This window comes from Mustela erminea, chromosome 7, assembly GCF_009829155.1.
Source record: "Mustela erminea isolate mMusErm1 chromosome 7, mMusErm1.Pri, whole genome shotgun sequence".
Taxonomy (NCBI): domain Eukaryota; kingdom Metazoa; phylum Chordata; class Mammalia; order Carnivora; family Mustelidae; genus Mustela; species Mustela erminea.
The window spans coordinates 43,224,229-43,248,780 of record NC_045620.1 but is presented as its reverse complement, the minus strand read 5'-3'; the positions used below and the strand labels follow the sequence as shown (position 1 = coordinate 43,248,780).

The 24,552-nt window shown below is 43.4% G+C and overlaps 2 protein-coding genes across 6 annotated transcripts in view; both read right to left on the bottom strand.

The window, feature by feature from the left end:
- SCP2D1 (SCP2 sterol binding domain containing 1) overlaps positions 1-18,764 on the bottom strand; it is a 40,471-nt gene extending 21,707 nt beyond the window's left edge. For all 4 annotated transcript variants that reach the window (XM_032351520.1, XM_032351519.1, XM_032351523.1 and 1 more), the window contains exon 1: positions 18,623-18,764. The gene's annotated coding sequence lies outside the window, so the exon portion shown is untranslated. The remainder of the gene's footprint in view (positions 1-18,622) is intronic.
- A 4,125-nt stretch (positions 18,765-22,889) lies between these two features.
- The window catches only part of DTD1 (D-aminoacyl-tRNA deacylase 1), a 179,096-nt gene continuing 177,433 nt past the window's right edge, over positions 22,890-24,552 (bottom strand). For both annotated transcript variants that reach the window (XM_032351518.1, XM_032351515.1), the window contains one exon: positions 22,890-23,472. In XM_032351518.1, the coding sequence (XP_032207409.1) occupies positions 23,431-23,472 (42 nt within the window). In that variant the 3' untranslated portion in view covers positions 22,890-23,430. The remainder of the gene's footprint in view (positions 23,473-24,552) is intronic.

Genomic DNA, 24,552 nt, shown 5'->3' with positions numbered 1-24,552 from the left:
GCATGCAAGTGAAAATCCTCACCCAGATCTGCCACAGACTTTAGGAGTCAGGGAGGATGCTTGGAGATGGGGTGGGGAGAAGGAGCACAGCTCACGAACAGAGGAAGCCAGCAATGGTTTCAAATTAGCCCAGCCTCCTGAATTGATAAGAATTCCATCAGGGCCATTAATTAGCTACTAACCATAGGCCTCTTGTCCTTCAATGTGCCTCCTAACTCAACATGAAGATAACAACTAAGTTACAGATTGGTCCTGAGACTGAACTTCGGTACCTGAGCCCTTTTATTCAGAGTCTCCTCCTTGAGTTGTATTCAAAAAACAATACAGGGTGTGAAAAAACCTGTCCTGGGCTGATGAGGAGACAGCTCTGTCCCCAGTCCATCTACCCACCTGGGGAGAAGACAGGAACAATTAGGGAAGCTATGTTTATAAATCTGGAGAGGTGTTTCTAGTTTAAGGCAAACAATACCTTGAAGACTTGCCTTAATTCTTGATCCGCCACAATGTAAGTCGGTAAAAGAAAGGAGGTGTATTCTAAAGACCTAGCCAGGGACGCCTGGGTGGCTCAGTTGGTTAAGCAGCTGCCTTCGGCTCAGGTCATGATCCTAGGGTCCTGGGATCGAGTCCCACATCGGGCTCCTTGCTCGGCAGGGAGCCTGCTTCTCCCTCTGCCTCTGCCTGCCTCCCTGTCTGCCTGTGCTCGCTCGCGCTCTCTCCCTCTGTCTCTGAAAAATAAATAAAATCTTTAAAAAAAAAAAAAAAGACCTAGCCAGTGTTAATAAGAAATATTCTTTTTTAACTGCGATGTAAGGCGTGTGTGGGTGGGTATGTGTGTTATCTTACCTTCTATTCAAAGTCACATTATTATATTGGAACATTTTTTAAAATTATACTGTTTCTTTTACCAACATCAATCAAGTGTGACAAAAGCAGGTGCTGGCAAGGAAAGAGAGCAGTTGAGAGTCTCACACACTGCTGGTGGATGTTCAAAATGGTTCAGGGCTATTTTTTAAGGGTTTTATTTATTTATTTACTAAAGAGAGAGAAAAAGAATGCAAGCAGAGGAAGGGACAGAGGCAGAGGGAGAGGCAGAGAATTTCAAGCAAAGAGCCCTACATACTGAGGCTTTATTTTACAACCCTGAGATCATGACCTGAGCCAAAACCAAAAGTTGGACACTAAACCAAAGCCCCAGGTATCCCTGTTCAGGGTCTTTCCCCCTCAAAGAGTCTGTTGTCAATATCTATACTATAGCACTGGTGGAGATAGGGAGTATTTATATCAGGCAGTGCTCTTGGTTGCAGACTACAGAATCTACTTTAAGAAGCAAGAAAAGTCTTATTCTATTAGGTATTGCACAAAATTTCCAATTCTAAGAGCTAAGCTTGGGTGCTACAATGCTAGGAGATATGTATAAGCCTCCCCAGAGGAATATTCCAGCAGAAACCCACGGCTCCCAACAGGCGCAGCCTGTGACCCTAGAGGCCTGGAAAGAAGAAGTTCCTGTGCTGCCCTTAAAGAACCAAATGCCCCAACACAAGATGTGGCACCCATGTGGCTCCCATAGGGCCCCACCACTCACATCACCCCTTCTGCCTCCCATGTCTCATGAGGAAGGGCCCACTCGGTGGAAGTCAATCAAGCATGGCTCCCCAGCTGCACAGTAGTTTGGGAAATGTCATTTACACCTTTCCAGACTCTACAGTTCAGGGGAGACATGCATAAGGGGATTGAAGCAGATGCCGAGCGAGCCACAATGTGGTATCTGCCATAGCACATTTTGGAACGAAGAGCAGGTTGAGCCCAGTAGATCTGGGTAGAGGATTCCTATAGGAAATGGAAAATGGGCAATAGTGAAGGCTTAGATCAAGGGGTCCCCTGCAGGGAGATGGGGACTAAAAGGGTTCAGAGAGGACGCTGAGAACAAAGAGAGAGAATGATAGAACCTTAGGGAACACTTGCATTTAAGACATTAGGTGCAGTGGGACCAAAGTTAATCTAAGATTACATTTAGCAGAAAGGAGGGAAAAAATGTTTTTTAACTATTGTTTTCCTTCTTGAGGACAGGATGAGGAGGGGGGAAGCTAAGGCACTGACATAGAATGATGTTGTTCATACAGAGGTCACTGTCAGGCCCAACAGAGCCAAATAAGTACCCACAGGGAATAGTCAGGAAGCACAGCTGACACTTCTGCCCCCCTAGGTCCTCTCCCACTTTTCACACAGGTCCTCCAAATGGCACAAAGACCAGAAAAATAAAATTTTAGCTGGAACTAAGTTATTCCAGTGGTGGTTCCTGACAAAGGGAACCCCTGCTTCAGAGACCCTCCCGGCCCCCACCCAGAGCTGCTCTCTTTCTATCACCTTTGAGGACTCATTGTAAAACCCTTCCATCAGGTCAGTGAACTTCCTGAAGCCCTCCTGCTATATCTGTTCTGTTTAAGTTAACTAGAGTCTGTTTTTGTTTGCCACCAAAGAACACTAGCTGCTGATATGTACGTGCTGTAGTAGAGAGAAGCTTGCTTTTTCCCTATTGGGGCATGTTTTGGTTAATCCTCATTCAGAAGATTATAGAGTGTGGTAGATCATTATAATAATGGCCCCCAGTTGGTCCAGTGCCCCAATGGGACACTGCTACGCCTCCCATCAAGACTCCATCCTTGGAGTCTATTTCTCTGTCCCTCTTGAATCGAAGCTGGCTTTATGACTTACTTTGACCAAGAGAATATCGTGGATGTGAAGCTGTGTGGTTTCATGAGTCTAGGCCTGATGGGGCCTTGAAGCTTCCACCTTTACCTTCTTGGAACCCTGAGACCACCATGCTGTGAGGAAGCCTACTGAAGGATTTCTTATCCTTTCTTTTATTAATGAAATCCACTTGGAGGAAAACCAAGGTGTCCTGCTAACATCCAGAGAGTGAGGGCATCTTGGCTTTTCAGGCATGGCATAGTCTTCAGTTATCAGCTCATCTCACATGAGCCCAAGTGAGACCAGCAGAAAAACTGCCAGGACTGATGACCCATAGAAATATAAGTAATAATAAATGGTACTTTTTTAAGCCACTAGGGTTTAGAGTGGCTTATAACACAGTGGTAGACAACTGATCAGTGGGGGGAAAAAAGGAGCACAGGACTCTGAAGGCTTTGAAACACTCTGGCACCTGTAAAAGCAACATCATGTGTGGAGCTCAAAGTGGGTGTATATGCATGGAGAAGGAAGACTGAAGCTGAAATGGACTCCAGCTACAAGAAGCAGTCAAACATTACTGCGCACATCTGCCCCTGGAAGAGGCCAGCTGACAGTACCACTAAACTCCTCGCCCAGCTTGGGAAGTGACAGGGCAGAGGCCAGAGGCCCTGGCAATACCAGGAGGCATGAGACTTGGATTCTAGTCCTGCTGCTGCCTTGCTTGGAGAAGACACTTAACCTTCCAGTTGCTTCATCCCCCAAATGGGTATTATCACTTTCCCTGCCTACATCACAAGCTTAGAAGAGTAAATGAGATAATGAATGTAAAAGCCCTAAATAAACTTAAGAGCCAAATGGCTATGGCCAGCTACTCCTGGAACATCCAGATATCACTGGATCCTAATTTGTTCTCAGAATATTAGCAGACATGCAAATAGTTGCCAACCACAACATTAGCAGGGCTTCTGCTAATAGGCAGGAGGCCAATTCTATCTCTTGGGGCTGCTCCATGGCAAACGTATGAATTTGTTGATACATATTTATAACCAGCTTCCCCCCCCCCCCACCACGCTTAGAGTACCTGGAAAATGTCTAATGTCCATGCTGGTCACATGGGCAGCCTTGAAATTTCTTCTATCTTGCTTTCCAAAAACCAAGAGCAACACTCTGACCCCATTGTTCATGGGACTGTACTGATAGGGTCTCTAAATCTCTTCCTTATTTAACTGTTAGCCATGCCTCCATTAAATCAATTCCTCCCCCTTCCTGCCCCCCAAACCATAGTTTCCCCTTATGACCTCTTATTAGCTATTGATAGATCTGATTTTCTCTTTCAATCCATTCTAAGTTCTTTTCAGTCTCCTTTGAACATTGTTTTTTCCTCTTCCTGGATTCATGATTTGCTCAGCCTGATGGCAGCCCCATCTCCTTTAGGAATCAACAAATGGCCACACCTTATTCATAACCTTATCCTTCTTCCTCAGCTCTTCCATCTATTCTACCCCTACAGGATGCCATTATATGATCTCCTAAGTTTCTCCTGTCAGGGTAGCATAGACATTTTAACAATATTTGTTCTTCTAATCCATGAGCATGGCAAGTTTTTCCATTTCTTTGTGTCTTCCTCAATTTCTTTCATACGTGTTCTTCAGTTTGCAGAGTATAAATCTTTTACCTCTTTGGTTGGGTTTATTCCTAGATATCTTATGGTTTGAGGTGCAATTGTAAATGGGATTGGTTATTTGATTTCTCTTTCTACTTCTTCATTGTTGGTGTGAGAAATGCAAAAGACTTCTGGGCATGAATTTTATATCCTGCAAATTTGCTGAATTCCTGTTATCAGTTCTAGCAGTTTTTTTGGTGAAGTCTTTTAGATATTCTACACAGAGTATCATGTCATCTGCAAAGAGTGAAATTTTGACTTCTTTGCTGATTTGGATGCTTTTTATTTGTTGTTGTTGTTGTTGTTGTTGTCGTCTGATTGCTGAGGCTAGGACTTCCACTACTATGCTGAACAACAGTGGTAAGGGTGGACATCCCTGTCATGTTCTTGACCTTAGGGGGAAACCTTTCAGTTTTTGCCCACTGAGAATTTTAGCTGTGGGTCTGTCATACATGGCCTTTATGATGTTGAGGCACATTTCTTCTATTCCCTACTTTGTTGAGGGTTTTTATTAAGAAAGGATGCTCTATTTTGTCGAATGCTTTTTCTGCATCTATTGAGAGGATCATATGGTTCTTATCCTTTCTTTTATTAATGAAATCCACAGTTCTTTAATAATACTCTACCACACCACCATCATCACAGCCACGCATCCATTATTGCAAGTTTAAAGTTCAGGCCTCTGCAGTCCAGTTAAAAAGTTCACTCATCCTGGCCTGTACATGTTTCTGGGTGCAGTTTCTTCAACCTCCAGATGAGAAAATGCTTCCCTTTAACTTGAGGTCACTTTCTACCAGGCAAATGAACACTGCTCCTCCATTTGCAAATCTGGTGGTTTTAAAACATGGCTCTAAAATTCTTTGATACTCCCTTCATGGAGAGTGGCTGGGAGAGCATTTCTCCTTTCTTGAATTTAGGTGGTCTTGTGACTGCCTAGACCAATAAACAAAAGCATAAATGATGCTGTGTGACTTCCAAGACTGGATCCCAAAAAAGGTCATGCTGCTTCCACCTTGTTCACTGGAACACCAGCACTTGGAGCCTGAGCTGCCATGTAAGAAGGTCAACCATGTCAGGCTGCCATGTTGTAAGGAAGCCCAGCCACATGGAGAAGCTGTGAGTGGAGGCACTAGTCCTGGACTTCAAGTCATGATTTCATCTCAGGCAGTAGACATGAGAACAAGGGAGCCTTTGGATGATTCTTACCCCCAAATGTTGAGACACCACCAGCACTGAAATCTTCCCAGGAAAGACCTTAGAAATCCCAGAGCAGAGAAGTCATCCCTGGCATGTTCTGCCTGAATAATTGACCAACTGAATCCATTAAGTAAAATAAAATGGCTGTTTTAAGCAACTAAGTTTGTGGGCTATTTGTTAAACAGTAATCATATTTGGCATGGCAAGTTACAGTACAAACAAGCATGTATAGACCAAAGTGGTATTTTGTTTGAAGTTCCTCTTCTAATGCAGGTAGAGTCCTTGGGGGCACCTTAGGGGAAGGAATATAGGTCCCTCTTTTGAAACATCTGAACTGTGGTGAGGGTTGGGCTTGGGACTTTGCACCTAAAAAGGAAGACAGCTGTCCTACTCTAGCATGTACTGCCTGGTAAGACCACTGATACACGCAAAATAAGAAAGAGCATGCCAATATTTTTAAATCACGAGGTATAATCACTTTGAGGGTTCAGTTCTGACCCACTTGGGAAGGCAATGGGAGAAGACCCTGTCTGGTTCTATTTTCCAGGGCCTCTTTTATTCTGACCCATCAAACATTAAATTCAAAAATCTCTAGAGAAGAGACTATTTTGTACTTTGAAGTGAATTTGAACATTCTGAGCCTCTCTTGGATGAGAAATGCTACGAGAACTCACAGATTCCCCTTTAATTATAGATAATACTCATAGCTAAAAAAAAAAAAATCTGGTAAAAAATGACAAATAATGGGGCGCCTGGGTGGCTCAGTGGGTTAAGCCGCTGCCTTCGGCTCAGGTCATGATCTCAGGGTCCTGCGATCGAGTCCCGCATCGGGCTCTCTGCTCAGCAGGGAGCCTGCTTCCTCCTCTCTCTCTCTCTCTGCCTGCCTCTATGCCTACTTGTGATCTCTCTCTGTCAAATAAATAAATAAAATCTTTAAAAAAAATGACAAATAAAAAATGGTTTGGGCATTTGTGTAAGACGGAAAAATCAGTTTACCAATGAAAATCAAGCGAAGAGACAATAAGTATACAGACCAATGAAGACACAAGCTATTACTCTGCACAATTACTCAAACAGTAGACTTATAGCAAAGAGGGAATCCCAGAAGCTGCCTCTTCTAAGTAATTGTTCCAGCATCCAATTTTTCTTCAGCATAGCTGGTTCAAACTGGGTCTGAATTCCTAGGGTAGTTTGAACCATAATCATTACTTGATTCTAACGTATCAGTGGGATTCCAGAGTAGCCAATGGGCTCTTATAAAACCACTTCCTCGGGGTGCCTGGGTGGTTCAGTGGGTTAAGCCTCTGCCTTCGGCTCAGGTCATGGTCTCAGGGACCTGGGATCAAGCCCAGCATGGGGCTCTCTGCTCGGCGGGGAGCCTGCTTCCCCCTCTCTCTCTGCCTGCCTCTCTGCCTACTTGTGTTCTGTGTCAAATAAATTAAAAAACAAAACAAAAACTTAAAAAAAAAAATAAAACCATTTCCTCCTTCTTCCCCTGGAGGTCTGTAGGAGGCAATGTCTTCCCACTATCACCAGTTTCTGGATGCCCCAATCTCCTGTGTTTCTCTCTTGACACTCCCTCACCTCTGTAATAAGTCCTTTCATTAATTTTTTTAAATCAGTTAAGATAGATTCTAATTCCTGACTAATACTATTGATGAGCTAAACCTTTGGTCAATGTAGAGATTAGAAAGCCAGATAGTCTTTATGACAAGATTCTCCATGAGCTTCCACATAATTAAAGTCACCTGGTTATTTAAGAATGAATGTCCTGTGGACTGGATAATTTATCACTTAGGTATTATGTTCAGCTGTTGGTAGGAAATTTTTAAAAAAGCAATGGCTTAAAGGGTTGGCAAACTTTCTCAAAGGGCCAAAAAATAGTAAATATTTCTGGCTGTGGACACATTGTCTCTGTCACAACTACTCATCTCTGTCTCTATAATGTGAAAGCAGCCATAAACAATACATGTAAAAAATGCATGTAGCTGTGTTCCAATAAAACTTTATTTACAAAATCAGGCAACCAGCCCATGGGGTATAGTTTGCCAACCCCTGGCTTAGACAAATTAGTGATTTTTTTTTTTCATGTAATAAGAAGGCCTGAGGTATGTGGCTTTGGTGACAATTCAGCAAGTTACTAGCTGATGCTGGAATCATGTGAAGGCTCAACTGGAAGCAGAAAGATTTATATCCAAGGTAGTTCATTCACATGCCTGGCAACTTAGTGCTATAGTCAATTCCTGTCCTTGTGGGTATCTCCATGGGGCTGCTTGAGTGTCCTCATAAGACGGTGTGGTGCCCGGCTTCCCCTTAGAGCAAGCAATCCAAGAAAACAAGGTTGGAGCTGCAAGGCCTTTTCTGACCTACTCCTGCAGTCCCACATCATTAATTTTGCTGTGTTCTACTGCTCAAATAGGTAGCCCTGATTCAGAGAATGAGGGGACTACACAAGAGTCTGAAACCAGGAGGTGATGATACTGGAGGGCCATCACTGAAGCTCACTACTACACCACTTGAAAAGGCCACATTGCAATAGTGCATGCCTCACACCTGGAGAGCAAATGAAAGGAAAGGTAGACAGGGCTTCAAGGGGAGGACTTTCTATGTGCCAGGATCCCCTTGAGATACTTTCTAATCACACTTACGCCCCAAGCCTACAGTCTCTTGACATCTCTGATGAAAGTCTGGAAAACCCAGAACTAAGGAAGGACCCTCTAGCTTGCAGAGTTGACTGTTCAGAGTGCTTTGAATGCCCAAGTCTAAAGTCAAGTAACCGCTCTGAGAGGTATCTTTGGACACACACTGCTAATGCCCATGTGACCTCCAGCCTCTACCATGAAGCAGGCTGACCCTGGAAGGCTTGGCTCTTCATATTTCCCCCACTTCAATGCTTGGAACCACCCTGACTTCGCTTTCAGAACAACTATCAGGCAACCAACAACTATTAGACCTGCGAGACAAGCAGTTCTCAATCCTGCTGCCATTCCAAACACCTCAAGAGCTTTTAAACATTCTCATTACAGACCTGTCGAGTCAGCATCTCTGGGAGTAGGGCCTGAGCATCTGAAATTCTTAGATGATTCTGATATGCTGTCCAGCTTAAGAGTCTCCAGCACAAATACCACATCCCTTTCAGTGCAGCTAGAGACAGAACCAGATGTTTGGGCAGCTACATCACACTTCCAACTCATTTGTAGCTATGGTTTGCTAGACCTAAAATTCATTTTCACAGAAACTCCTCTTCATCTAGGTCCTGCCTAGTCTATATTCTGCAAGTTTTGTTTTACCCAAATATCACTTAATTATATTGAACTCAAAGTGGACTCTAGATGCTGGCATCACTGTATCACTTGAGGCTCCACTTGATGGCACCTGCCACTTGATGAACGTGATTTAATCCAAGACATCGATAAATGTGCTGTCTGGAACAGAGTCCTGTGACACTCCACAGACAAATTCCTGGGGAGCGTTTATCTGCCACAAACCCTCTAGTAGCATTCCTATCTTCTGTGAGTTTTCAAACATTAGTTAGTTTTTCTAGGGGCATAATTGCATCTGTATTTCTTGCCCACCCCCATGACAGCACCTTAGGTCTCCCCTTCTGTACATATTCCCAGTCTACATGAATTGTTCTAGAAGACTAGTCATCGTTCTTATGGAGAAGATAGACACAGATCAGGAACTGAGGGGTTCTGCCTCTTCTGGAGCCAGGCTGCCTCATTCTAATCCTGGCTCCTCTCCTCAGTAGCTGTGTGTCCTTGGGAAGGTTACCTACTAGCTCTGTGCCTCGGCATCTTATCTGTGAAATGGGGATTCTAAAAGTACTTTCCTCATAGAGTTTCTGTAAATAACAAATGTGTGAGTACATGTGAACTGCTTAGAAGAGCAGCGGGTACATAAGGGGCACTATGCCGTATTACTCATCATCATTGTTCATGTCATTATTACTATTAATGTACCAACTATTCCTCTGAGCCATGGAGTTACTTCTGCCTGGTATCTTTTTATGTGGAGAGGTGGGATACTGAATATGTTTTTCTTTTCTACTACTTGCCTTAGGTTTTAATTACTCTTCCTTCTTTACTTTCCTAAGATGGAAGATTAGGTCATTAATTTTAGCTCTTTCTTCTGTTCTATTATATGCATTTAATGCTACAAATTTCCCTCTAAGGACTGCTTTTGCTTCATCCCACAAATTTTAATAAGCTGTATATTCATTTTCATTTAGTTAAAAATGTTTTTTTAACTACTGTTAAGACTCTTTTTGACCAATGAAGTCCTCAGAAGTATGTTGTTTAACATCCAGATATTTAGGGATTTCCTAAATATTTTTCTGATACTGGGTTCTAGTTTAATGCCATTGTGATCTGACAAATGATTGTATATGATTGCTAATCCTTTAAAATTGTTAGTGTTCCATGACCCAGATGTGATGTATCTTGGTGTGTTCATATGAGCTTGAAAAAAATATGTCCTCTGCTGCTGGTAGATGGAGTGTTCTATAAATGTCAATTAGATCAAGTTGCTTGATACTGCTGTTCCAGTCAACTCTATCTTTATTGATTTTCTGCCTGCTTGATCTATCCATTACTGATAGGGGGACACTGAAGTCCCAAACTACAACAGCGGATTTGTCTATTTCTCATTTTAGGCTGACATATTTTTGCCTAACATATTTTCACAATCTGTTGTTAGGCACATACATTGTATGTCTTCCTGGAAAACTGACCCATTTATTATTATGTAGTGTCCCTTTTTATCCTTGTTAGTAATTTTCCTTGTTCTGATATCTTCTCTGTCTGAAATTAATATAGCTTCCCCAACTTTCTCTTGATTACTCTTAGAATGGTACATCTTTCTCTATCCCTTTACTAGTAACCTATCAATCGTTATTTTTAACATAGGTTTCTTGTAAGGGCATGTGGGTGACTCAATCGGTTAAGCATCTGACACTTAATTTCAGCTCAGGTCACGATCTTGGTCAGGGGTGTGAGATCAAGCCCTGCATTGGGGCTCTGTGCTGAGCAAGAAAACTGCTCAGGATTCTCTCCCTCTCCCTCTGCCCCTCCCCGCTCATGTTTGTTTTCTCCTTCTCTCTATCTCTCTCTCAAGAAAAAAATAGTTTTCTTTTTTTTTAAGATTTTTTATTTATTTATTTGACAGACAGAGATCACAAGTAAGGCAGAGAGGCAGGCAGAGAGAGAGGGGGAAGTAGGCTCCCTGCTGAGCAGAGAGCCCCATGCAGGGCTCGATCCCAGGACCCTGAGATTATGACCTAAGCCAAAGGTGGAGGCTTAACCCACTGAGCCACCCAGGTGTCCCAAAAAAATAGTTTTCTTAAAGAAAACATAGAGCAGTTGCCCTAGAGTTTAAAATATACATTCCTGGTTGGTGAGCTTGTAGCAGTGTGGGGGATGGAGAGCATGGAAGCTCTGTGTCCTTTCCTGGTACCTACACTACACATCTCTGCCATTTGTTCCTAAGTTTTATCTTTTTATAACAAACTAGCAATCTAGTTAAGTAAACAAGTAAGCAAATAAGTAATACAATAAACATTTTAACAAATCTTAGTCCACCTTCAAATAATACTTTTCCACTTCACATGTAGTTCAGGTACATTGTAACAGAGTGTCCCCTCGCCCATGCTTGGCACTGCTGTTTTCATTTCACTTATCCATATGCTGCAATCATCAAATACATTGTTCCAGTTATGATTTTAAATAGTTACTTTTGAGATCTTTCAGAAACCAAGACAGAGCCTTTTGATTTGTTTCCAGTCTTATTTTAGAGAGGGAGGGGAGACAAAAGCTTCCTCAACTAGAAAGTCCCAGTCCTTCTGGAAAGCAAGATTTACATTAACCATCTAAAGGACACCTATTGGAGCAAGAGGGCAGAGGAGCAGGAGACCTAAATTTGGTTGGGTCCCAGGAATTCAGCTAGATAGTTACCAAACCATTCCGAACACCTACAAACTCAACAGGGGAGAGAAGAGAAGAGCAGCAATTCTAGGAACAGAAAAGCGACCACTTTCTAGAAGGTAGGACACGCAGAGAAGTGAATCCAAGGCAACATTCGGGAAGATAGACTGTGTGGGGAGGCCAGCTCCTGGCAAGTGGTAGAGCAGCGCAGCACAAAATTGGAACTTTTAGAAGTCTGCTCCACTGAGGGACATCACTCCAGAGGCTAAGCAGAGGGCAGAGCCCTTGCAGGGACAGTACAGTCTCAGGACATGTAGGGTCACAAAAAGACCAGGGGTGTCTGAATGCAGCAGAACTCCCAGGTATTGGAGCAGGGAAGCTGGCTGCAGAGACAGAGCTGAGGAGTGAGCTCTCAGCTCGAGGTTACCTTAAACCGTGATCTGAGGCACATTGGGCCACTGCTCTTTGAGCAGGGACCCCACAAGTGGCAGATCCAGTTAGACTCACCTTCCTCCTTTGGAGTGGTGGTGTGGAAGGAAACTGCTGGATTTGGATACTCGAAACAGGGCTGTGCGCCAGAGATAGAAACACTCAGTTACATGTTGGGTTCACTCGAAGTGTGGCTGGAGACCAGGGAGATGGGAGTGATTGACCCCTTTTCTCTGAGGGCACACTGAGGAGTGGAGCCCCAAGCTCTCGGCTCCTCTGGGCTGGAGATTGGGAGGCTGCCTCCAGAAGTCTACAGAAAGCATTCAGGGAACAAAAACTCCTGAGAGCGAACCTAAGCAGATTTCTTAGCCTAGCCCCTGGCAAGGGCAGTGCAATTCCATCTTCGGCAAAGACATTACTTTGATTCCAAACCAGAAAAGACCCCATCAAGGAGAATTAGACCAATATCCTTGATGAACATGGATGCAAAATTTCCCACCAAAATACTGGTCAATAGGATCCAACAGCACATTAAAAGGATTATTCACCACAACCAGGTGGGATTTATTCCAGGGCTGCAAGGTTGGTTCAACATCTGAAAATCAATCAATGTGATACAATACATTAAAAAAAGAAAGAACAAGAACCACACAATACTCTCAATAGAGGCTGAAAGAGCATTTGACAAAGTACAGCATCCTTCCATGACCAAAACTCTTCACAGTGTAGGGATAGAGGGCATATATCTCACTATCATCAAAGCCATCTATGAAAAACCCACAGTGAATATCATTCCCAATGGGGAAAAACTGAGAGCTTTTCCACTAAGGTCAGGAACAGGCCAGGAATATCCACTATCACCACTGTCATTCAACATAGCACTAGAAGTCCTAGCCTCAGCAATCAGACAACAAAAAAATAAAAGGCATCGGAATCAGCAAAGAAGAAGTCAAACTCTCACTCTTTGCAGATGATATAATACTATATGTGGAAAACCCAAAAGACTCTACCCCAAAACTGCTAGAACTCATATAGGAATTCAGTTGTGTCAGGATATAAAATCAACGCACAGAAATATGTTGCATTTCTATACATCAACAAGAAGACAGAAGGAAGAGAAATTAAGGAGTCAATCCCATTTACAACTGCACCCTAACCATAAGATACCTGGGAACAAACCTAACCAAAGAGGCAAAGAATCTGTACTCAGAAAACTATTAAGTACTCATGAAAGAAATTGAGGAAGATACAAAGAAATGGGAAAATGTTCTATGTTCATGGATTAGAAGAATAAATACTGTGAAAATGTCTATGCTACCTAAAGCAATCTACATGTTTAATGCAATCCCTATCAAAATACCATCAACTTTTTTCAAAGAAATGGAACAAATAATCCTAAAATTTATAGGGAACCAGAAAACACCCCAAAGTAGCCAGAGGAATGTTGAAAAAGAAAACCAAAAAGTTGGCGGCATCACAATTCCAGACTTCAAGCTCTATTACATAGCTGTAATCATCAAGACAATGTGGTACTGGCACAAAAACAGACACGTAGATAAATGGAACAGAATAGAGAGACCAGAAATGGACCCTCAACTCTATGGTCAACTAACCTTCAACAAAGCAGGAGAGAATGTCCAGTGGAAAAAGGACAGTCTCTTCAACAAATAGTGTTGGGAAAATTGGACAGCCACATACAGAAAAATGAAACTGGACCATTTTCTTATACCACACACAAAAATAGACTCAAAATGGATGAAAGACCTCAATATGAGACAGGATTCCATCAAAATCCTTGACAAGGACACAGGCAGCAACCTCTTCAACCTCAGCTGCAGGAACTTCTTCCTAAAACATTGCTAAAGGCAAGGAAGCAAGGGCAAAAATGAACTATTTTGATCATCAAGATCGAAAGCTTTTGCTCAGCAAAGGAAACAGTCAAAAAACCAAAAGACAACTGACAGAATGGGAGAAAATATTTGCAAATGACATATAAGGTAAAGGGCTAGTATCGAAAATCTATAAAGAACTTATCAAACTCAATACTCAAAAAGAACAAATAACCCAATCAAGAAATGAGCAAAAGATATGAAGACATTTCTTCAGAAAAGACATCCAAATGGCCAACAGACACATAAAAAAGTGCTCAACATCACTCAGCATCAGGGAAATACAAGTCAAAACCACAATGAGATAACACCTCATGCCAGTCAGAATGGCAAAAATTAACCAGTCAGGAAACGACAGGTGTTAGCGAGGATGCAGAGAAAGGGGAATCCTCCTACACCATTGGTGGGAATGCAAGCTGGTTCAGCCACTCTGGAAAACAGCATGGAGGTTCCTCAAATAGTTGAAAATAGAGCTATCCTATGACCCAGCAATTGCACTACTGATACAAATGTAGTGATCCGAAGGGCACGTGCACCTGAATGTTTACAGCAGCAATGTCCACAATAGCCAAACTATGGCAAGAACCTAGATGTCCATCAACAGATGAATGAATAAAGAAGATGTGGTACACACACACACACACACACACACACACACACACATATATATATATAATGGAATACTGTGCAACCATCAAAACCCCCAAAGCTTGCCATTTGCAATGATGTGGATGGAACTAGAGGGTATAATGTTAAGCGAAACAAGTCAATCAGAGAAAGGCAATTATCATACGATCTCTCTGATATGAGGAATTTGAGAGGTAGGATGGGGAGTCGTGGGGGGTAGGGAGGGAAAAATGAAATAAGATGGGACCAGGGAGGGAGACAAACCATTAGAAACTCCTAATCTGGGGCGCCTGGGTGGCTCAGTGGGTTAAGCCGCTGCCTTCGGCTCAGGTCATGATCTCAGGGTCCTGGGATCGAGCCCCGCATCGGGCTCTCTGCTCAGCGGTGGGCCTGCTTCCTCCTCTCTCTCTGCCTGCCTCTCTGCCTACTTGTGATCTCTGTCTGTCAAATAAATAAATAAAATCTTTAAAAAAAAAAAAAAACTCCTAATCCCAGGAAAAAAACTGAGGGTTGCTGAAGGGGAGGGGGTTGGGAGGGACAGAGTGTCTGGGTGATGGTATTGGGGAGGATATGTGGTATGGCAAGTGGTGTGAGTTGTGTATGACTGATGGTTCACAGATCTGTACCCCTGAAGCAAATAATCCATTATATGTTAATAAAAAAATAAATAAAGGACACCTGTCATGTAAAGCACTGTGCCCAGGCCATCAAATAATCACAGAATGCAGATGTCAGCCACTCTCGCCCCTATATCTTACAGAGGAAACTATGGCCCACAGTGGGGAAGTGTTCTGCTTGTGAGCTACTCTGGAGGAAAAAGCAGCTACAGAAAGACAGCCTGATCTTAGACTGAACCTATTACTAAAAGATAAAATGTAGCAACAAAGGATGTTATTGGGCCATTCAATAAAATTAGAACAAGGACTATGAATTAGAGGAACAAGCAATACACAGACACACACAGACACAAACACACACATACATGGACAGGGAGGAATGATAAAGCAAATGGGGCAAAATGTTAGCAGCAGGCAAATCCGGGTAAAGGGTATAAAGATGTTTTTTGCACTATTCTTGCAACTGTTATGTAAGTTTGAAATTATTTCCAAATAAAAGGCTTAAAAAGTAATCCTTTAAACCCCATAATAGGTTATTATTACATTCCTGGCAATCCAAGGATTTTTTCCTCCATATTTCTAGTGTCTTCATATAACTGCCCCCAAATGCCAAAATAATGTTTATTTTTTGTTAATATAGACTTCTTTTCAGAGGGACAAGCTTACTAAAATGGGTTATTGCCATCCTGGGGACGGTGGGGTATCTGGAACATAGCATGTCGAGGGAACCAACCCCACTCTATTGAGAGGCAAATTGTTGCTGGTGTTCGAGGATCACAATTATGCCTGTGGCCTTGCTCTCAAGCATAGTGCAGCTTGGTTTGGCTCTCTCTGGGACTCCCCCACTAAGCAGGGAAGGCCTCCTCTGTCCCTGTCCTTATTTGGAAGCATCCCTTCTTCAGATAGTAGTGAGAAATATGGGGAGAACATTCCTTGCTGTCAGTTATCCATGTGGAATTTCTGTTTTCCTTTTCAGCAGCAACACTTGCATCAATGTATGCCAAAAAGTAACTCGAAAACAAGTTAGCGGATGCCCACAGAGACCCAGCAGTCCTCTTTCGTGCCCTCTCATGCCGCGATCTGATCCCAGACCACAACTTACAGAACCCAAGTCTGGAGCCCAGAGTTTGCAAGAAAAGCAGGCGTAAGGATCAGTCCCTGACTCCCAAACCAGTCACCCCACCCACCCCCACTGCCGATCCAGCATTGGCTGCATCAACTCAGATGGCTGAGCAGCTGCCATCTTGCCATACCTGTCTTCAGGTATAACAGCCTTGAGTCTCACCTGCAGGAGGCACAGCCAGTGTCCAGACAAGAAAGAGACTCAGAGGCCAAGCTGGACTTCTAAGAACTTGCACAGGATGAGAAACCAGACATGGGGCTTCTGGCCAGATGTATATAGCTCTTTCTGTTCTGTTTGCTTGAAATGCCAAGCCCTGAGCCATCACTGGCTTTTCCCATCTCCCATACAGAGCCTCCAGAGGTAGAGGGGTGCAGGGAGCACCCATTCATTATAGTACAAAGAAGGCAGAACCTGCCTCTGATGAGAGACAAGACCCTTGAGACCAAAGCCCATTTCCTCTGAATACCATTCCAAATGGTCCAGAATTGGGGAGTACTGGTGTTGCCCTCAGGTTACCACCCCAGTTCTACTGAATAACCTGCTAATGGACAACAGGAAGACTCAGATGGAAAGGATTTGTGGGGTCTTGAATGGGCATTATGTAAAGGTATTAAGAGACTTGAGGACACATGGGATGCCATCATAGCTTCCTTTAAGGTGAGTGTTAGAAGAGGAAGAAGGGGGGCGCCTGGGTGGTTCAGGGGTTTAAGCCTCTGCCTTCAGCTCAGGTAATGATCTCAGGGTCCTGGGATTGAGCCCCACATCAGGCTCTCTGCTCAGCAGGGAGCCTGCTTCCCTTCCTCTCTCTCTGCCTGCCTCCCTGCCTACTTGTGATCTCTGTCAAATAAATAAATAAAATCTTAAAAAAAAAAAAAGAAGAAGAAGAAGAAGAAGAAGAAGAGGAAGAAAGTCCAGGCCCTCTCTGTCCTATAACACCAAGACAGTGAGCACTTGAAACGCAGGACCTCACTGGGGAATTCGAAGTAAAAGGAGAGAAGTGTGCTCAGGTTAAACTGTTAAATAACATACATGATATAGGAAGGACTAGGAAAGAAAATTTTCTAAAGAAATTTCACTAGGAAGGAAACCTTGAGACGAGCAGCTTGCCATGGCAGCAGGCTGTGGGGAGTGGGGTGGTAGGGGAAGGCTAGAAAACTTAGAAACAGCTGTGGGAGAAGATCTCCTGGCAGGGCTGCCACCTTTGCTCTCATGGAGGGAAGGAGATGGGGAACCCACACCAGCCCTCATGCTTTGAGTCCTCAGAGCACCACAGGGGCCTCCTCTGCTCCCAACCCAACAAGAAGCCAGAAGCAAGAGCACATGGGTCAGCCTCGAGGAAGTCCAGAGAAGGGCAGAGGAGGGGTCTGGACAAGCGAACGGGAAGTAACGCATCAAAGATGGAATGTGTGGCAAGGAAAGGGGGGTGACAACAACATGAGAGACCCAGTGTGTGAGAAGGGCACCTGTACAGTGTCATGGCAGCAGTCCAGGGGGGCCTGCTGGCCTGGCTCTGAACCCTGACTCCACTATCTGCTGACAGGCTGATTTGGGCTAAGTTCCCGGCGGGTGATCATTTTCATGGTCTCTGATGTTTCTGTGCATCTCATGAGCACCGGTGGTGACTGCTTTGCTTGGGGACTATACTTCTGAGGATGTTTAAGTAGCAAACAGCCTTGGAAGAGACAGTGTGTCTCTCTCCCAAGGCATTATGAAAGATTTGGCTTTTCTGGATCCTTTTGTAGCGTGGCCCACTGTGCGTGAGGTTCACCTGGCTCTCTGACAGATGACACAGAGTGCATGAGAGCAGGGGCTGGTCCAAGTACTGGTGTGAGCAACAAAGCTCAGCCCTATCACACACTGGGTATCCTGCCGGCTGCCGGCACCCGTGACACTGGGCTACCTTGGTCACTCTGTAAACAGAGCTAGATCTGAGATGCTTCACAGCTCTTGACAGTTCGCTTTTCTGAGTCAATTTCCCCAGCTGTAAAGTGGGAGCAACAAAAGGGCTGTGGGGATGATATACATAAAGGGCTTAGACTAGTTTTCAGCCCTAGATACATGCTCAAATTAAGAGTTATTTTAGGGGCACCTGGGTAGCTCAGTCAGTTAAGTGTCTGCCTTCAGTTCAGGTCATGATCCCAGGGTTCTGGGATTGAGCCCCGCATCAGGCTCCCGGCTCAGCAGGAAAACTGCTTCTCCCTCTGCCTGCTGCTCCCTTGTTCATTCTCTCTCTCTCTCTCTCACTATCTCTGTCAAATAAGTAAATCAAATCTCCCCCCCCAAAAAAAGTTATTTTGTCTACTCCTGTAAGGCAAATGTTTCAAACTTCAAAAGAACAAAAGAAACATCATAACGGGGGACTTGAAGCCCCTGGTGGGTGAAGAGATAGACTTACGAGGATCTCTGAACGAACTGAAGTTTCAAAAGTCCTGAAATGACTTACAGATGGGATTATAGAACAGACTTACCACTCATAACTCGAAAAAATAATCTTCTGAAATGAAAAGAGGGGAGAGAAGACCAAAAATGCCAAAAATCTGAGTTTTAAGAGATGGATTCTGGACACAGGAGACAGGCCAGTGAGATGCAGTTTCCTGAAAACATTCTAGAATTGATGATGAAACAGATGGTCTGTAAGCCTGAGGTAAAGAACCCAGCAAACACTGGAAGCCTGCACAAGTTCACAAGTAACATGCTGTGCTGTCCTAATATTTCTTCTGACAGGATTATCGGGTTAATCACTAAAATACCATAAAAACAGTATAGCATGATTTCTGCGAGAACGGGTGACATGGAATGGAGCAATGGGGGTTGAATGAGGATATAAAGAATGCAGCTCCAGACCTGAAAGATTTCTAACAGAGTGCCAACTCTCTCCTGTGCATCAGGGTTAGCCTGGACTTGGGCAAAGGTACAGAAAACTTGTCTGGAGATGGCATAAAGCTGGAAGAGCCAGCATGCCATCTGAAATATTTCCACAGTCCAGAAGCATGGCCTAGTCCAACAGAAACAGAATTCAGTTCTTTGTTTGGGTTCTTCACAGACCAGACAGTGGCTATAGGATGTAAACCTGGGATTTCAGATGCCTGCAGGCCTGGGGAGCACCAGGCCAGAGCTGGGGTGCAGGTCTGAAAGCAAACAGCTTCAGCCACACTGAGCTGCATCAGCACAGGGCCACAGCCTGGCACCCTGAGCAGACACCACCATGTGTCTAGCACCTTGTGTACATCTCTCATTTAACCCTTATAATCCAGGAGTACAGATGTAGGGTGAAGCTCAGAGAGCTGAAGAAACACACACACTGTCCCAAGATCACGGGTCATCTCTGTCGCAGAGCCAGGATGCAAACTCCAAGTCTGGGCCACCCCTTGGCCATTGGGACCTCCACACCACTGTCCAGTGGCCTCAGTCACCGCACACTAGCAGAGCTGTACCCAGTCCTCCAGGTCACGCTCAAGACCAGGTCATGTGAGAAACTGCAGAACTAGAACAAACTGAGCTGGAGAAGGAGGAGGGAGAGGTGATGAAGCTTAAATGCATGAACCTCTGTGGGGCCTGTCCTTGCTCCTTACTCCCCACCTGCTCCAGTCCATATTCTTCCATGTGTCTCCGATCTCCCCGAATCCAGCCCCACCAGCCTGCTGGCAGGTGTCTGAACCCCCCTTCACTCACAACTTGAGGCGCTGCACCTGAAGGCTTTCCCTCCTCCATGGCACACCACTTTCAACGGGCCAACTCCACCTCATCCTTCAGACCTCAGCTCCCTCCAGGAGACTGCCATCTTGGACTGGTCCCTGGGCGGAGCCCATTCCTGCTGCAGAGTGACCGTCTACGGAATGTCCCCCCACAGACACCACGGTGTACTTCCTGCTTGATGACAGAGACTTTCATGCACCAACCCTCAGAGGTGGTTAAAAAACAAGCAGAGTTATTTTAAGGATCCCTACAAATATGAATTTTCTTATCAAAAATTAATGTTAACAAATCTAAAATACCATCACTATTAGGTACTTTCATGATAGAAATTTAAGGTTTTAATTTCCAGACCTTTACAAATTTAATGCACAAGTGCCTGTACCCCAGAAGAAAATAAGGACATTAGCAGCAACAGTGAGAGGCAGCCTCGCCTCGAATCCCAGATTTTCCACCTTCTTCTCGAATATGATTAACAGGAGGCTCTACCTTTGCTATTAGTCTGTGTTTTCTGAAATGAGGTTAACTCTACTCCTAAAACGTCCAAATCAGTAATGAGCTGCAAATTAAAAATTCTGACAGTGCCTAGCTGAAAAACAGCAGGAAATCTGACCATCTGACAGAGAAGATCACCTCTCTGGTTTTGGAATGACTAAAATGACATGTCAGAGGAAAGGGTATGTTTGTGGAACCATTTGTTCCCTACAATCAAATCAATGAACTACCGCTTTCTCTGGCAGCGGTGCACCCATCTCTTCAGGATGCAGCTTGGTAGAGAAAATGCCTTCCCAAGGACCACCAACCATGACATGATACTACGTCCAGCCCCAGAAGCTGCCTTTCTCCAGTGTGTGTTTTGCACCTCCCAAGAGCTTGGTCTCCTATAAAGTAAACCATGAAAGGCAAATGAAACAGACCCTGTTATCCACTGTTATTGGACATTGCTCTGTTTAAAGTACAGTCCTGCAGTCTGCCAAGCCTTCTCAGAGAAGCCATACATGGGATGATTCTCCTCTCCATTCCCATTCAAGTGATGTTTTAATGGAGAGTAAACAGCAAGCTTGAAAATAAGCAGCAAGCAGGAGATGCAGATGATAGGAGGGCATAAAGACTGAGTTTTATATTTTCCGAGTGCAACTGCACCCCAAATCTAGTTTTGGCTGTGAGTCCCATGGTAAGGGTCAGAAATGATCTTCCGTAAGAGAGTGAAGAGGTAGGAGAAGGCAGAATTAACTATCCTTCCGATGCAGCTGTGAATGTCATGGGGTTTCTTCCTGAGCTTTTATTTTTATTTTACAACCTTGCCCTGGGGTTAGATCTGACCCTGTTGAGCCAGTTTTTAGTGGACAGGCGGCTTCTTTCCTTTCTAAGAATTGAAAGTGGCCTTCAGGATGGTGGAAAAGCTTCCTTCAATCCGATGCTACAAAAATAGCAGCCATATTCTGACATTTACCAGGTTTGCTGCAAACCGTGAGGGAGGATTTTTAAATTAACCAAATAAAATTCTCTGCACACATTAAGAAACCTCAGAACTTCTGCCCAAATGCTAAATGCTCCTAACATCACTGTCTACTTCTGAATCACGTTGGAAAGATTTACCTTGTTATCAAGCCAGCATCTGCGTTAATGCAACTTATACCCGTGGCTCCTCTTTTCTTTCCTGGCCCAAGTGTCTTGTCCAGACCTTTCAAATTATTCAGTTTTTTCCCTCCCCTTCAGTCCTTCATGGTTTTCAGATCCTTCAGCCAACTGCCCACATGACTCCACTCATGCCCCAATTTTTCTGTGTCCCTTTAAGATGGGATCCAGGAACCGGACTGTGGGCTATGAGGGTCTTTATCATTTCACCACTGTGCAGACATCAAGTACATTAGCTCTTCTCTCTGTGCCATCCTCGTGACCAATTAGCACAAGGGCAGGCCGGAGCTGTTCAGTAAGCATTAATTGGTGGCGATAAAATGCTGTGGCAGAGAAATGTCTGACAAATGTGTTCAGGAAGTCCTCGACCTTACAGCCAAGTTTACAAAACTGTAGTTTGGAGTAACTTCACAGTGAATTTTAATTCAGCCTATAGAGGCCTATACAGATAATTCAAACAGGAGAGCCTCTTGGACCTCACTGCCCATACTAGTGGGGAAGCCGACTGGGGATTTGCATCTGGAATGTAATGATTTCAAATCCAGAGGTTCATGCTATAATGGATTATTCCAATCACCTGTATTGGTTCAGAGAAAGGCAGTCTGGCAAATGCCTTCCCAACTCCATATTCCAAGTACTTGAATGTACACTGGAGCTATAACTTGAGGGCTTTTTCTATTTCTCACACTTTCTATGTTTTTATTTGAAGTAGACAACTGAGTCAGATGAGACAGACTCAAATATTATTATAAAGGACACTGAGTTTCGGCATTACAAAAATGCCAAATAAAGATGTCTTCCTTACAGTTAGGCAAGAAGTATTTCAAGAGAGGATAATTCTGTTTGTATAAGCAATATTAGAGATGTTATATAAATATATGCTATATATAGTAACACATATGTAACTACTAACATCAGATAATGTCTAAAAATGACCACTATAGTTGAGCCACTAATGGATTAAAATGAACTGAGAAACTCTTTGGCTGAATGTGGTTCCTTCTTCACAGAACTGTGAGGATACCGGCTGGATATAAGGACAACCATTCAGCTCCTGGAGAGGGGATATCTGTATGGTCCAACATGCCGAGACCTTTCTTGACCTCCCAAAGGTGAATGGCAGAGATGGCAGCCACACTGGCTCTCAGTCATTGGGCCATTCCAAAACTGGATTACCTTCCCATGTATACTCCCCTCTCCTGCCATCTCATGTCTGAGTAAAATGCCATCAACTACAAATTACCAGTGTATAGGCTCTTACCATGGAATCAGAGATTTGCGTAGGTAATGAGGGAAGGCCTCTTGGAGGGGGGTTATTTGAAAAGAAGTATAGATTATACACAGAGTGGGATCATATGTATTGTATTTCTACAGACAAAATCATTAAGCACAAACACAGCAGGATTTGTTTAATAATAAAGTGGTTTGTTGGGGTTTAGGATTTTATTATTTCTTTTTAGAAAAATGAGAAAATTTACAAGATGCAAAGGTCTTACACAATACATTATCACCAATGTTTGCTCTCTTTACACCTTAACCGGTGCCCTGGCTTAGCCCGTGTTGGGAAGAACATGGACAGCATGAATGCAGTGGAGACCCATCATGGACACATGTAAAAGGAGGACTCTATAACAAATGATGTGGGGCCAGCCTGTTTCAAAAGCAAGCCAAGAAATCACAGGAACCAGCAAAGTCTTTGCATGGGGAGAGCATGGGGATACGCCCTGCTGCCATGTGCCCGGGGTGCACGCCCCCACACCGCCAGCACCCACTTTCACTAAGACCATAGCAACAACAGAAAATGGTATCATTCCTTTGGTGGTGGTGTTTTGTTTTGTTCTGCTTTGTTTCTGCAGGGCTACTCAGGGTCCCAATTTCTTATTTCTGTCTTCCTTTTCATGATTCAGTTCCAAATTCTTAAAGCAGAGAAGGTACACAGCATCTTTCATGGATTTTTCAGGATCCAGTTCCACCCAATGATAATGCACTAAAAGAACAAAGATAAAACACATTACAGGAGGTCCCAAAATACACCTTCAAATCCTATTTAAAATATATATATATATAACCAGGCCTAAACAAACAGCTGAAGACACCCTTTCAGTTCATACAATGACAACAGCATGACAGTGTTTCACTTTATAATGAACGATCTGCCATGTTGTCATGTATAAATCCAAACAACTTCTCACCGAAGTCTCCAATTTATTAGAACCTCGTCCTTAGAGCTCGAAGAGATTCTAGATATCTGGGAATTAACTCACTTCTTAATGGCCTTTGGATCAAAGAGAAATGAGAAAATATTTTAAACTGAACGTAAATGAAAAAGCAACATATCGCCATCTGTGATATGCATCTAAGGCAGTATGTAGAGGGAAATTCATAACATCAAAGCTTGTATTAGAAAAGAAAAAAGCTATCACATCAATAATCTGAGCTTCCACATTAAGAAACTAAAAGAATAAAAGCAGAATAAAACCCAAAGCGAGCAGAAGAAGAAAAATGAAGACTAGAACAGAAACTAGTGAAATTTCAAACAAAAACAAAAAATAAATGGAAAGCAAAAATAAATAATTAGAAAGATCGATAAACTTGATAAACCTCTTGCCAGACCTACTAGGAAAAAAGAAGACATAAGTTATGAATATCAGGAATCAAAGAGGCAACATCAGTACATTTTATTATAGACATTAAAAGGATAAAAAAGCATATGTCACAAACAATTTTATTCCCACAAATCAGACAACACAGATGAAATAGACAAAGTCCTTGAAAAAAGACACAAAAGTCTCATTTCCAAATCCTTTCAATCATGAGGGAGGCAGAGGGGAACCTAAATATAAAGCATAGGTACAGGGAATAAACTAAACACTTGCTTTTGAGTTATTTTTAATATTGCTCAAAGGATGGTAGGTTCTTCAGTATAAAATATCCCAGTGTCTCAAGTTTCCCTTGATAATTCTGAGGCTACAAGAAAAACCAGCTTGTCTTGCCAAGATTTGTGAGGCAGGCGATTGACATCCAAGAAACAACAGTTTCTATTCCCTCAGATCTAAATTCTAATTGG